General features: G+C 43.3%; 1 protein-coding gene across 1 annotated transcript in view; it reads left to right on the top strand.

Moving 5' to 3' along the window:
- The window catches only part of LOC132782753 (aldo-keto reductase family 1 member B1-like), a 31,239-nt gene extending 16,517 nt beyond the window's left edge, over nt 1–14,722 (top strand). The window contains exons 4-10 of the mRNA XM_060787661.2: nt 51–128; nt 3,657–3,773; nt 6,530–6,636; nt 9,127–9,214; nt 9,306–9,389; nt 13,229–13,317; nt 13,548–14,722. Coding sequence (XP_060643644.2) covers nt 51–128; nt 3,657–3,773; nt 6,530–6,636; nt 9,127–9,214; nt 9,306–9,389; nt 13,229–13,317; nt 13,548–13,590 — 606 coding nt within the window. The 3' untranslated portion in view covers nt 13,591–14,722. The remainder of the gene's footprint in view (nt 1–50; nt 129–3,656; nt 3,774–6,529; nt 6,637–9,126; nt 9,215–9,305; nt 9,390–13,228; nt 13,318–13,547) is intronic.
- Nucleotides 14,723–15,876: the final 1,154 nt, after the last annotated feature.

Below are 15,876 nucleotides of genomic sequence, written 5' to 3'. Positions count from 1 at the left end.
CCATGTCCCATCGCCCACTGTGTCTCTTTGCCTCTCTCTTTTCCCTGCAGAACGTCAAAGGGGACCTCCTCCCGCAGAAGGATGGGCAGGTGATCTTTAGCGATGTGGATTATGTGGACACTTGGAAGGTGAGCCGGGACCTGAGTCCGAGATTCTGAGGGAAAGGAAGTTATATCGTTTGAGGATTCCATATTGAAATGCATGGAACCAGAAGCATTTTGGATTTGCTCCTCTGGGTTTTGGAATATCTGTACAAGCAGAGCATCCTTTATTCCAAATAGGACATAGGTGTTTGGGATTTAGGGTCTTTTTCCTCTGCATTTGAATCCACACACACACACACATATTCGGATATGAGATAAGCTGAGTTTTCAGTCCTTTTTTTCAGCTGAAAAAGCCTCCACCGGCTTATAATGGGGTCGATGCCCCAAGCCATAGTTTGCAATATATGATATATACTAACTGTACCCGCCACACGTTGCTGTGGAAAACTTTCCCTCCCTCTTTCTCCTCCTCCTTTCTTTCACTCCTTCCTTCCCTCCCTCTTTCCTTCCTTCCCTTTTTCTCTTTCTCTTCTTCTTTCATCTTTCTCTACCTGTTTCTTTTCTCACTTCCTTTGCTCTTTGGTTCCATCCTTCCTTGTCTCCTTCCTTCCTTCCTTCCTTCCTTCATTCATTCTTTCTCTCTTTCGTTCCTTCTCTCCTTCCTTCCTTTTTATTTCCTTCTCTCCTTCCTTCCTTCTCTACCTTTCTTTCTTTCCTTCTCTCCTTCCCTCTTTCTCGCCCACCTTCTCTCCTTCCTTCCTTCTCTTTCTTTCTTTCCTTCTTTCTCTCTTTCCCTCCTTCTTTCTCTCCCTCCTTCTCTCCTTCCTTCCTTCTCTACCTTTCTTTCCTTCTCTCCTTCCCTCCTTCATTCCCTCTTTCTCTTCCTCCTTCTCTCCTTCCTTCCTTCTCTAACTTTCTTTATTTCCTTCTCTCCTTCCTTCTCTACCTTCCTTCTCTCCTTCCCTCTTTCTCACCCACCTTCTCTCCTTCCTTCCTTCTCTACCTTTCTTTCTTTCTTACTTTCTTTCTTTCCCTCCTTCTTTCCCTCTTTCCCTCCTTTCCCTCTTTCTCTCCCTCCTTGTCTCCTTCTTTCCTTCTCTACCTTTCTTTCTTTCCTTCTCTCCTTCCCTCCTTCATTCCCTCTTTCTTTCCCTCCTTCTCTCCTTCCTTCCTTCTCTACCTTTCTTTCTTTCCTTCTCTCCTTCCCTCCTTCATTCCCTCTTTGGGCAATCTGCTTTCTAGGCTTTGCTGGTGTGGGCCCTACTCCTGGCTCCAAATTGCTTCTTGGGTACCCGAGTAGACCTACCAGCCAAGGCTCTGAAGAATTTCCAGCTGGAGTCCTTAGGATTTTTCCCACAAAAGTTGTAGGTCCGTTTCTCTAACCCCAACAAGGGTTATGCTGTAAAGCTGTTTCTCTTAAAAGGCTTTCTTTAGAGACTAAAGCTGTGAGGCTGTAAATTCTCCAGCCAGAGCTTTTGGGACTGTTTTCCCCTGGACTTTGTAAGAAACAAAGCTTCTCTACAGGTAGAAAACTTTCACGTCCTGTAGCTGAGCTTCCAACTGTAAGACTGAACTAAAATGGTTCCCTTTCCCTCCTGAACCTGGAAAAAAGGGCGGAACTAAAACTTAACGATGATAGACAGGTGGCTAGCCCCATGACTGCCTAGCAGGAACCATCCAACTGCAAAATGCATGACCAGAACAAGCACGTGCAAACGCTCAAAGAACGAAAGGGAGTTGGGAGCTCCTGGTACAGCCGTACCAGCACAGATTCATTGGCCTTTGCAAGCCCTATAGATCACATATATATATAGAGAGAGAGATGTCTAGGTAGATATAAACATAGATATATAGGGCTTGCAAATATTACAAGAGGGAGATGCACATATAGAGACAGGATTTGCAAACGTTTCAGGGGGAAAGGCATATGTGAAATTAGTATATATAATTACAGATCTATATCTAGCTCTGCATTGTTTATATAGGCATTGAATGTTTGCCTGTTACTATGTTGAAAGCCAGGGGGAGATAGGGCGGGATACAAATGAAGTTCTATTATTATTATTATTATTATTATTATTATTGATGCCATATTGTTTTTGTTGTCCCTACTTTCCACTTACCGAGCTAGTTTACTATTTTTCTTTGAAATACGGTAAATATTCAAAAACATTTAACCTCCTGATGTCTCAATTAATGTAATTTTATTGGTATCTATTTTATGGGAAATGTACCAGTGCCTGCTGCATTTCCCACCTTTGGCTTATACCTGAGTCAATACATTTTGCCAGATTTCTGTGATAAAATTAGGTGCCTCGGCTTATATTTGGGTCGGCTTATACTTGAGTATATACGGTACCTCGTGTTTGGAAAATTTAATTTAAAAACATGAAAAAATTACAGTTGATTGTCAATGTCTACCAGGTTCACCGAAAGCAATACGGCCCTTCAGAGAACCTGAAGTGGAGCCATATAGGCAGGGGTGGCTCGTCCATTACGCGAAGTAAGCGGTCGCAGAACACTTTTTTTATGCCAGGAGCGCAGAGGCGCCTCTGTAAATGCCCCTCGACTGCCACTTGAGGAGCGCCCCCTCAGCTCACAACAGCCCTAGCAGTCCGGGGGGAGCCTCAGCTTTCTTGCCTCGCTGCCGGGTGATCCTCTTCCCAAAGGGGCCGGACCCTTGAGCCTCACCTAGCCCCTCCCATTCTTGCTCCACCTGGCCACCGGGTGCGCGAGCAGAGCCAGCGCTCAATCGTTCTCTGTGTTCGATCCCTTCCCCATGACCGGCTCCCTTTCCCGATCCCCCGGCGCTCCACCTGCCTCTTCTCCTCTCCCCAATCCGCGGGTGGGCCAAGGAGGCGTGTCTGAAGACCCCAGCGGGTCCAGAGGCGTGTCTGAAGACCCCAGCGTGCGCACCAAAAGTTGCCTCTTCTCCTGACTTTCTCTTCAGCCATTGGAACCAAGAGAGAGAGAGAGAGCCCCTCCAGCTGGAGGTATCTCCCACCTCCGCTCCCTCCTTTGTTTTTGCGCCTACCTTCAGGAAAGGTGGGCATCTCCACCTCTGTGTCCCTCTCTCTCTCTCGGGAGCAAATGCGGCAAGTGTAGTTACTGGAATGTATAGTTCACCTACAATCAAAGAGCATTCTGAATTCCACCAATGATGGAATTGAACCAAATATGGCACACAGAACTCCCACGACAAACAGAAAATATATATCAATGATTGGTTGGGAGGGCGCCAAAATACTGTTTGCTTACCGTTGAAAATTACCTAGGGCTACCTCTGCATAAAGGTCTTTGCAGGACAGAACCTGGAAACAGGTTGGCAGTCAGTGGAGCTGCTGCAACAGCAGAGTTGTGCGCTTCCTTTATCCAAACCCATTTAGCATCCTTGCTGCCACTCTTTGGACTGACTGAAGCCTTTGAGCCCTTTGAGCCCCATGGAAAGCACATTGCAGTTGTCCAACCGGGATGCCACCAAAGTATATACCACCGTGGTCAGATCTGACTTCTCCAGTAACGGGCACAGTTGGCACACTGGCTTTCCTTTGCAAAAGCTTTCCTTTGGCCCACCCAATGATGCCCTAAGCACTCCTTTTCTTTCCTTTGCAGGCGATGGAGAAGCTGGTGGAGGAAGGTCTGGTGAAGTCCATCGGAGTGGCCAACTTCAACCCACAGCAGTTGGACCGGCTGTACGCCCATGCAAAGATCTGCCCCGACGTTGTCCAGGTTGGTGTTAATATTGTTGATGTTGTTGAGCCTTTGGATGCATCTACACCAGGGGTCCTCAAACTAAGTCCTGGGGGCTGGATACGGCCCTCCAAGGTCATTTACCTGGCCCTCTCTCAGGGTCAACCTAAGTCTGAAACGACTTGAAAGCACACAACAACAACAATCCTATCTCATCAGCCAAAAGTAGGCCCTCACTTCCCATTGAAATACTAATAAGTTTATCTATATAAATAAAAATGTAATGTTCGTTTTGTGGTATTAACAGAACTCAAAAACCAGTGGGCCAATTGACACCAAATTGTCAATACATACACCTAACAACCCAATGTGTGTCCTTAACTCAAAATTGTTTGGTTTCGTCATTTGGGAGTTGTAGTTGCTGGGATTTATAGTTCACCTATAACCAAAGAGCATTCAATGATGGAGTTGAACCAATCTTGGCACGCAGGACTCCCATGAGCAACAGAAAACACTAGAAGGGTTTGGTGGGCATTGATCTTGAGTTTGGGAGTTGTAGTTCACTTACATCCAGAGAGCATTGTGGACTCAAACCATGATGGATCTGGACCAAATTTGGCACAAATACTTCATGTGCCCAAATATGAACACAGATGGAGTTTGGGGGAAATAGACCTTGACATTTGGGATTTATAGTTCACCCACAGTCAAAGAGCGTTCTGAATCCCACAAACGACAGAATTGGGGCAAACTTCCCACACAGAACCCCCATGACCAACAGAAAATACTTAAGGCCATCCAGTCCAACTCTCTTCACCATGGCAAGATAACGTAATGAGCTCTCCTGACAAAGAGCCATCCAGCCATAGATATAGATAGATATGATTCACACACACACAGATATAGTATCATAGATTGGAAAGGGACCCCTAAAGAAGGACAATGATATGTTGCATGTTCCAGAGTAGGCAAACCAGACACTCTCCACATCAACACTGGCAAAGAAACAGCAAGAAATACTGTTTACCCATAAGCATCAAGACATTACATATTTTACTTTATTTTCCAGATCACCAAACTGGGTCACAGCAACGCGTGGCAGGGGATGGCTAGTATTTGTTAAAATTGTTCTTCATTTTAATTATTGTATTGTTTTAAGTGTTTATTTTTGCAAATAAGATATATGCAGTGTGCATAGGAATTCATTTATGTTTTTTTGCAAATTATAATCTAGCCCCCCAACAATTTGAGGGCCTGTGACCTGGCCCTCTGTTTAAAAAGTTTGAGGACCCTTGATCTACACTGTGGAATCAATGCCCTTGTATTTTCACTCCTTCGATATGTCTATCTTCTCTGATCTTAACATTTAATACTTCTAACGTCCATGGTAATATACATGATATATATTCCGCTCTGTCTCCCCAAGAGGACTCAGAACGGATTACAGAGTAAATATATGGCAAACATTCAATGCCGTTATACATTTATTTATTTACTTACTTACTTACTTACTTCATTTGTATACCGCTTTTCTCAGCCCTTAGGTGACTCAAAGCGGTTAACAACAGCAAAAATTCAATACTAAACATAATAAAAACAGTTAAGGGACAGACAGTTAAAACAGTAACATAATAAACAATTAAGCATCTATATAACAAATCATTAACATCTCATCGGTAGAATCAAGATCCAATCTCATCATCCGTTATTCTGTATTCCTATATTCATTACACTGCCTATTCAAATGCGTGCTCGAACAACCAGTTCTTCACTTTCCTCCAAAATGCCAATAGGGAGGGGGCTGATCTGATATCTGTAGGAAGGGCGTTCCACAGCCGAGGGGCCACCACTGAGAAGGCCCTGTCTCTCGTCCCCGCCAGGTGTGCCTGTGTTGCAGGTGGGACTGAGAGCAGGGTCTCCCCAGATAATCTTAATGTCCTAGCTAGTTCATAGGAGGAGATGCATTCGGACAGGTAAGTTGGGCCAGAACCGTTTAGGGCTTTATAGGCTAACGCCAGCACTTTGAATTGTGCCCAGTAGCAGACTGGTAGCCAGTGGAGCTGGCGCAACAGAGGAGTTGTATCCTGGCTGCCGAACGTTGGACCATTTGAAGCTTCCGAGCAGTCTTCAAAGGCAACCCCACGTAGAGAGCGTTGCAGTAGTCTATCTGAACACGAGGAAGAACTTCCTGACTGTGAGAGCTGTTCAGCAGTGGAACTCTCTGCCCCGGAGTGTGGTGGAGACTCCTTCTTTGGAAGCTTTTAAACAGAGGCTGGATGGCCATCTGTCAGGGGTGATTTGAATGCAATATTCCTGCTTCTTGGCAGGGGGTTGGACTGGATGGCCCATGAGGTCTCTTCCAACTCTTTGATTCTATGATTCTATACGGGATGTAACCAGAGCGTGGACTATCGTGGCCAAGTCAGACTTCCCAAGATTCGGGCGCAGCTGGCGCACAAGTTTTAACTGTGCAAATACTCCCCTGGTCACTGCTGAAACCTGGGTTTCCAGGCTCAGTGATGAGTCCAAGATCACACCCAAGCTGTAAACCTGCGTCTGCAGGGGGAGTGTAACCCCATCCAACACAGGTTGTAACCCTATGCCCTGTTCAGCCTTGCGACTGACTAGGAGACAACAAAGACAGACAGTACATAAACAAAGGCTTCCCTCTTTTGTTCACCTCCGGCATCTGGAGGCTGTGCTCGACTCGACCATGGGGAGGAGCTGTTGTTGCATTTTTCCATACCAAGGAGCCTGTTGTCCATGATCGAATTGCCTCCCTCCTTCCTCTGCAGGCTGAGCGCCATCCGTACCTGACTCAGTGCGAGTTTCTTGAATATGTCAAGAAGAAAGGCATTGCTTGGGTCTGCATCAGCCCCTTGTCTTCCCCTGAAAGCCCTTTGTAAGTATCCTCTCCATTTTTATTTTTCCTGTCCGCTTTCTTCCCTATCCAGCTTTTGCAATCAAGCATAGAAAGGGGGAAATACCATGGCACGCACCATCCTTTTTTACAATACATTTTTATTGTGGTATAGGAAGGGAAAAAAAACATAGTCTTCAAAACTCAATAATTGAGAAACAACTTTTATTTCCCCATTCCCACCCATGAGCCCCACCCATGACTTCCAACACCACGCCATATGGAACTAACCAAATTCTATTCTTATCATCTATATAAATAAAAATGTAATGTTAGTTTGTGGGATTAACATAACTCAAAAACTATTGGACGAATTGACACCAAATTTGGACACAAGACATCTAACAACCCAATGTATGTCCTTCACTCAAAAAATTTGATTTTGTCATTTGGGAGTTGTAGTTGCCGGGATTTGTAGTTCACCTACAATCAAAGAGCATTCTGAACCCCACCAATGTTGGAATTGAACCAAACTTGGCACACAGTTCTGCCATGACCAACAGAAAATACTGGAAGCGTTTGGTGGGCATTGTCCTTTGGTTTTGGAGTTGTAGTTTACCTACATCCAGAGATCATTGTGGACTCAAACAATGATGGATCTGGACCAAACTCTACAAGAATACTCAATATGCCCAAATGTGAACACTGGTGGAGTTTGGGAAGAATAGAATATTGACATTTGGGAGTTGTAGTTGCTGGGATTTATAGTTCACCTACAATCTCAGAGCATTCTGAACCCCACCAACGACAGAATTGGGTCAAACCTCCCACACAGAAGCCCCATATGGGACACAGCAATGCGTGGCAGGGGACAGCTAGTTACATTAATAAATTCCCCATGTGGCTATTTCAAAATCTATTTTTGTCCCCCTTTTAAATACCCAAAGACAAGTTATGGGGAGGAAACAATGAAGACTGTGTTAGAAAATGAAGATTTTCTAACAAAGTCTTCATTGTTTCCTCCCCATAAGTCATTGGAGAGTTTGGCCATTTGGATAGACTCAATTAGTTTTCTTTTCCCAATAGTTAATAGCTAGTTTTTTCCCTCCTTCCAAGATGTTGCTATTGTGATTCTCACAGCCGCAAAACTATATTGGTATATTCTAGATCATCTTTACTTATTCTCTCTTATTTATTTTATTGTGTCAGCAGCAAACCGAAGATACAATTGTAATGTGTTTTAAAAACACAAAGTTTAAAAATCTTGGCATTATACTAAATGTCCTTTGACCATAAAATGGCCACTTGGAGTGCTTCTGGTGTTACTGCGAGAAGGTCCTCCATTGTGTATGTGGCAAGGCTCAGGTTGCATTATAGTAGGTGGTCTGTGGTTTGCTCTTCTCCACACTCGCATGTCATGGATTCCACTTTGTAGCCCCATTTCTTAAGGTTGGCTCTGCATCTCATGGTGCCAGGGTGCAGTCCGTTCAGCACCTTCCTGTCTTCTGTGTGCCCAGGGGGGAGTTTCTCATCCGGTCTCAGCCACTGATTGAGGTTCCGGGTTTCAGCCTGCCACTTTTGGACTCTTGCTTGCTGAGGTGTTCCTTAAAGTATCACTATTTCTTGATTTAAGGCATTGGCATGCTGGCTGATATCCAAACAGGTGATGGGCCAGAGATGTCACTGCCTTGATCCATTCATTATTGGCTGGTACTTCCCGATGGATGTCAGGTGGTGCAATACCAGCTAAACAGTATAATTTCACCAGTGGTGTAGGGCCTAGATATCCTGTGATAATGTGGCATGTCTCATTAAGAGCTGCACCCACTGTTTTAACATGATGAGATGTGCAGAGTAGCAAAGCACAAGGGCAGATGTCTTCACTGTATCTGGTTGTGATCCCCAGACTGTGCCAGTCAGATTTTGTATGATATTATTTCTAGCACCTCTTTTCGCTTGATAGTAAAGCAGTCCTTCTTGTAAATTCAGAGTGATTCCCAGTTATTTGGGTGTGCTGCAATGCTCCAGTGGGATTCCTTCCCAGGTAATTCTCAAAGTTCAATATGCTTGTTTGTTCTTAAGATGCAAAGCACATGTCTGTGTTTTAAATGGATTAGGAATCAGCTGGTTTTCCCTGTAATAGGCAGTAAGAGCACCCAAAGCTTTGGAGAGCTTCTGTTCAACAATTTCAAAGCTCCCTGCTTGAGCGGTAATGGCACGATCGTCAGCGTAGATGAAACTCTCTGTCCCTTCTGGCTGATCATTTCCTTAAAGAATAAACATTGATTTACCAGTGTATATATATATATATATTTAAAGGCTGATGAAATCTTATCAGCATTGCAGGGCATAAACAGTGCAACTCTGACAATTTCAGAAAATAATCAATTTATTTATTTATCGTGTCAGGAGCGATCCAAAATGTTGTATAAAGAAACAAAACACAAAGTTTGCAAGCTTGGTATTCTATTAAATGTCCTTTGACCAGGACATTATATTAATCAAGATTTTAAAAATCTATTTCCTCTCCAGCTGGAAAGAGAGTCCCCATCCAAAAAATGCCATGGAGGATCCGGTGGTGAAAGCGGTTGCAAAGAAACACGGGAGGAGTCCCGCTCAGGTGCGTCCAGGTGGAAACAATGCAGGTGGATTCAGGGCCTTTCTGGAACCTACTGGCTCTATAGTTTCACGGCCCTTTGTTCTTTCCGCAGATTCTGATCCGCTTCAACCTGCAGTGCGGCTTAGCTGCTGTTCCTAAGAGCCAAAACCCCAAACACATTGAGGAGAATGCAAAGGTGAGAGGAGACCTCCCCAAAACCCTTTTGGGCAACCTTTTTCCAAGCAGTATTAAAGTTGTGTCTATAGTATGAGCAATACTTGCAATAAATAGCAAACACAGGAGCCTCTTTCCACAGGAAGGATTTATCTTTTGTTGCAGCTATTTACAGTATTCAAAGCTCTCTCCAGACTCTTCCAATTCACCAGACATCATCGCATCACCCAATCCCAGCTTACTCTGTTGGTGTTCTTATATTTATTATTTATTTTTGATTATTTACAGTATTTATATTCCGCCCTTCTCACCCCGCAGGGGACTCAGGCAGATTACAATGTACATATACATGGCAAACATTCAATGCCATAGACACACAACACATATAAACAGACAGTCTGAGGCATTCCAACTTCTGGCCACCAGGGGAGCTGTTGCTTCACCATCTATCTGCGACACCGATGAACTACTTTCCGCATTCCCCGCATGCTTTTGCTGGAGATTTTTTATGGCCTTGTAAATTTGTTAAGTTAGCCTCCCCGCATATGCAATACCTAAATTTCCTACTATCCAGCTTTTTGATGAGGGTATTCTGGCTACCAGTGGAGCTGTCGCTTCATTGTCCAATTGTGACACTGTTGAAGTACTTCCTCATTCTTTGCATGCTTGCTGGATATTTTTATGTCATCGTAAATTAGTTAAAATAGCCTCCCCGCATACGCAATACCTAAATTTCCTACTTTCCAGCTTTTTGATGAGGATATTCTGGCCACCAGTGGAGCTGTCGCTTCATTGTCCAATTGTGACACTGTTGAAGTACTTCATTCTTTGCATGCTTGCTGGAGATTTTTATGTCATCGTAAATTAGTTAAATTAGCTTCCCCGCATACGCAATACCTAAATTTCCTACTTTCCAGCTTTTTGATGAGGGTATTCTGGCCACCAATGGAGCTGTCGCTTCATTGTCCAATTGTGACATTGTTGAAGTACTTCCTCATTCTTTGCATGCTTGATGGAGATTTTTATGGCATCGTAAATTAGTTAAATTAGCCTCCCCACATATGCAATACCTAAATTTCATACTTTACAGATGCAACTGTCTTTCGGGTTGCAAAGGCCGACAACAAGCTACACAAATTGGCCGGAAGCTCACTCCGATCCAGGCTGGCTTCGAACTCATGACCTTTCGGCCAGTAGTGATCTTAATGCAGCTGACTCCCAGCCAGCTGCGCCACAATCCCAGTGCTTATATACACTTGCAATGTTCCATTCATGCATTCATTATCTCTTACGCCTAATGCAAACCTAACTTCAGGGCCTCTTAGGAAAACTCTTAGCAATATGTCCTCAAACGCACTTTAATACTGATTTAGGATTGTTTACATGCCCCCATCTTCCTTTGAAAACCCTATCCTAGTTTACCTTACCTTGTTTCATGCCCAGCATTTTTAAAAATTATAATTACTACATTTGGCCCAGCCATAGGTTTTTAAATGCTGTATGTTATTGTTATTGCTTATTGCTTATTGTGTATTTTTTGTTTTTGAGTTTTATTTCAACTGTTTGTATTGATTATTTGTTATCGCTTTTGTTTATTGATGTGTTGTGGGCTTGGCCTCATGTAAGCCACACCGAGTCCCTTGGGGAGATGGTAGTGGGGTACAAATAAAGTATTATTATTATTGTTATTATTATTATTATCATCATGCTTAATCAACTGTAACTCTGATTCAGCACTTACACTTAAAGTAACCAAACATTTTATCTTCAAAATAGTATATTTTGAGAACACCAACACTTCCTTCTAGAAAGCCCAAAGTTTAGAAGGAGGAGGATGCTTGAAGCCATGGCAATTGATGGGTGCATCCACACTGTAGGATTGATGCAGTTTGGCACCATTTTAACTGCCATGGCTCCATGCCAGAGAATCCTGGGATTGTCTTCACAGTCATTGGAGGGTAAACAAGGGACTCTGTTTGCAAATCAGGGGCACAAATAGTGAGGAAATCAGAAATTGGGAGCATGCCTTCTGTATAATATTGTATAACATTGCAATAATCCTATATAGCACGGTCCCAAATGAGGGGTTTTCAAAGAGCAGCTCACAAGAACATTGATTCTGTCCTTCGTCACTTGGCCTTCAAATCTGAAGGGGAACGTTTGCTGGTTCTTAATGCAAATATTAAGGGGCATTTTATTGTCTTTGGCAATGGTTTCCAAGCAAAGAAGCACTCAGGTCTTGAGTTTACAAACTCCAGGTTCTTGGGGATGTTTTCAGATAGATGGATGGATGGGTGGAGGATGAATGGATAGACAGACAGACACAGAGGGAGGGAAGGATGAGGAGATGTATGTATGGATGGGTGGATACATAGAGGGAAAGATGAATGACGGATAGGTGATCAGAAAGGTGGTTGGATGGATGCATAAAGAGATAGATAGATAGATAGATAGATAGATAGATAGATAGATAGATAGATAGATAGGTGCTCAGAAAGATGGATGAGTGAATGGATGAATGCATAGAGGGATATGTAAATGGATAGATAGACAGACAGACAGATAGATAGAGGGATGAAATGGATAGATGGAGGGATGGATGAATGGAAAGATACATGATGTATGGATGGTCGGGTAGGTGGCTAGATACAGAGATGATGTATGGATGGTCAGGTAGGTGGATGGATGCATAGAGAGATAGATAATGCATGGATGGATGGTCAGAAAGATGGATGAGTGCATGGATGAATGCATAGAGGGATAGGTAAATTAATCCATGAATTGCCAGATAGATGGATGAATGGATAATTAATAGATAGATAGATAGATAGATAGATAGATAGATAGATGGAGGGAGTTAGAGAAGAATGAGAAGATAAATGGGGGGTTGGTTGGATGGATGAAAGATACATGATTGACTTATTGATGGATGGATGGTCAGGTAAGTGGATAGATGCACAGAGAGATGATGGATGGATGGATGCATAGAGAGATAGATGATGGGTGGTTAGAAAGATGGATGAGTGTATTGATGAATGCATAGAGAGATAGGTAAATGGATGGATGAATGGCCAGATAGGTGGATGGATGGAGAAAGGGGGGGGGGGGAGGATGAAATGGAGGGATGGATGAATGGAAAGATACATGATGGGTGGATGGTCAGGTAGGTGGATGAGTGGATTGATAAATGAATGGATAGATAGGCATCCAGTCTGTCTTATAGAGGGTGGGAAGGATGAGATGGATAGATGGAGGAATGGAGGGATTGATAGATAGATAGATAGATAGATAGATAGATAGATAGATAGATAGATAGATAGATGGATGGATGGATGGATGGATGGATGGATGGATGGATGGATGGATTATCAGGTAGGTGGATAGATAGATAGATAGATAGATAGATAGATAGATAGATAGGAGGGAGGGAGAGAGATGATGGATGGATTATCAGGTAGGTGGATAGATAGGTAGATTGGAGGGAGGGAGGGAGATAGATAGATAGATAGATAGATAGATAGATAGATAGATAGATAGATGGATGGATGGATGGATGGATGGACGGACGGATGATGGATGGATTATCAGGTAAGTGGATAGATAGACTGGATGGATGGATGGTCAGAAAAGGAGTTGGATAGATGGATGGGTGCATAGAGGGATAGATAAATGATGGCTGGATGGATAGTCAGAAAGATGGATGAGGGATAGGTAAATGTAATGGATGGTCAGATAGGTGGATGGATAGAAGGAGGGAGGGAGGATAGACAGATGGACGGATAGGTTTGCTCTTCTTCTCCTGCAGGACCGCTTTTCTAACTCTCTCTCCTAAAACAACTTGCTCTCATCCCTCCTTTGCAGGTGTTTGACTTCTGCCTGGACGAGGAAGACCTGAAAAAACTGGCTGCCCTGAACTGCGGGGCGCGGGCTGTTCCTTGGGACCTTTTGGGGTACGTCAGCCCTATTAAAGAGCATGTAAATAGAGCATAATAGGGGGGCATGGGGCAATGGCTGGGTAGTTTGGGAGACTGTAATAAGAGCGGGAGACTGTAATAAGTGTGGGCTGGGAAGAGATCCTGGCTGTGGTTGCTGTTGTGTACCTTCAAGTCATTTCCGCCTCACAGTGACCCTGTGGTGCTTTTCCGGTGCTTCACGGTGCCCCCTTTCTTTTCCTTCCTAGGATGGGCAAGCACAAATATTACCCTTTCTGCAAGAAGGAGTGATCCTTTCCAGACAAGCGCAAACAGGCCTCGCCATTCCAAGAGAAGCACAGAAGTGGTGGGGCCAGCTTCTGCCTTTCATATCTAATCAAACTGAGAAGTTACCTTTCGCCAGTCCCAACTCGTCTTAGAGAGGCCAAAAATGCACCTTCAAGTTATTTACCTGACATTAAGAGTTATCTGTATGGCATCTATCTGACATTAAATTTACCTGGATGGCATCTACATGATGTTAAGAGTTTCCTGTATGGCATTTGGTGTTAGATTTACCTGCATACTATCTATCTGACATGTGATCTATGTGACATCCACCCGACATTCTATTTACCTGTATGGTATCTGACATTAGATTTATCTGTATAGAATCTACCTGACGTTAGTGTTACCCATATGGCATCTACTTGACATTAGATTTATTTGTATGGCATCTATCTGACATTACAGTTGCCTGGATGGCATCTATCTGATGTTAGAATTACGTGTATGACATCTACCCAACATTCAATTTACCTGTATGGCATCTGACATTAAATTTATCGGTATGGCATCTACCTGACGTTAGTGTTACTTGTATGACATCTATCTGACATTGGAGTTACCTGGATGTCATTCACCCGATATCCAGTGTATGGCATCTATCCGACATGTTATCTATATGGCATCTACCTGATGTTCGATTTACCTGTATGGCATCTATCTGACATGTTATCTGTATGGCATCTACCTGATGTTCGATTTACCTGTATAGCATCTATCTGACGTTAGAGTTACCTGTATGGCATCTACCTGATATTAGATATACCTGTATGGCATCTACACATTATTCGATTCACCTGTGTGGCATCTATCTGATGTTAGATTTACTTGCATGACATCTACCCGCTGTTCAATTTACCTGTGTGGCATCTACCTGACGTTAGTTACAGGGATGGCATCTACCTGATGTTCGATTTATTTGGAATAGGACATGTCAGATGGGCAACTTGAATGTGAAAGGACCGATTTCATTTCCATGCTTGCTTTTTATGAATTTACCGCAATCGCATATTTCAATGGTGTGTGCCTTTGAGGGTTGCAAAGAACACCAGTGCTTTGCATTTTTGTTTCCTTTTCCAATAAAAACAGCAAAATGTGATCATGTTTGATTATTGGTTTCCAGTGTTTCCAGTGTCATCTCGCTCACAACTGAACTTACCTTGAAATCTCCAATGAGTTTAGGGATTCACAGAAATCTTAAACTGAAGTTGCATCTACTACACCAGACATGGACAAACTTGGGCCCTCCCTCCAGGTGTTTTGGACTTCAATTCCCACCATTCCTAACAGCCTTAGGCCCCCTGCATTTCCCCCCTCAGCCACTTAAGGTGTTAGGAATCATGGGAGTTGAAGCCCAAAACACCTGGAGGAAGGGCCCAAGTTTGCCCATACTTGTACTACACTGTAGAACAGATGCAGTTTGGCACCACTTTCACTACCACAGCCATGTTTGTACCTCCAAGCTGTTTCTAACTTAATTGATCAATCCTAAGGCAAACTGATCACTGGGTTTCCTTGGAAAGATCTGTTCTTTTCCTGATAAAGAAACTTAAGGTGACAAAAGCCACGGAGGCAAAAACAGATTCCAGCCTTGCCTTTGTCTGAAGGCAGATACATAGAGCAGGGCTTCGGAAACATTTTCCACTCATCATCCCTTTTGGCCCAAGATATTTGTATGTGACCCCAGATATATAGGTAAATAAAATAAGTAAAAACATCCAACTTATTTTGATTTTAAACAATCCATATTTGACAGACTTGATGGGCTGATTCTCCCTTTGTATGAAGTACAGCTGAAGCATCTTCTGCAAAGGCACAAAGGCAAGGAGTAGTATTACTATAATGCATCTCCTGCAGAGGCAAAGAAGCACAATGGCACGTAGATAAGACAGTAAAAGAGGAGTATTCCTGTCTTATTATGCAAGGCTTGCTAAACGGGCCAATTGTCCTTTTTTATGAAGTACATCTGAAGCACCTTCTGCAGAGGCACAGAGGGAAGGAATAGTATTATTTTAATGCACCTCCTACAGAGACACAAAGGCAAGGAGGGTTTTTTTTGTTTGAATACAAGGAGGTCCATTGGAAAGGAGGAGGAGTCTCGTTTTTAATTGCAAGGCTTGCTAAACAGGCTGATTGTCCCTTTTTTATGAAGCACAGCTGAAGCATCTTCTGCAAAGGCACAGAGGCGAGGAATAGTATTATTTTAATGCACCTCCTGCAAAGACACAAAGGCAAGGAGGGGTATTTTGTTTG

Source organism: Anolis sagrei, chromosome 7 (assembly GCF_037176765.1).
Source record: "Anolis sagrei isolate rAnoSag1 chromosome 7, rAnoSag1.mat, whole genome shotgun sequence".
NCBI classification, from domain to species: Eukaryota; Metazoa; Chordata; class Lepidosauria; order Squamata; family Dactyloidae; genus Anolis; species Anolis sagrei.
This window is presented reverse-complemented; position numbering and strand designations above follow the sequence as displayed.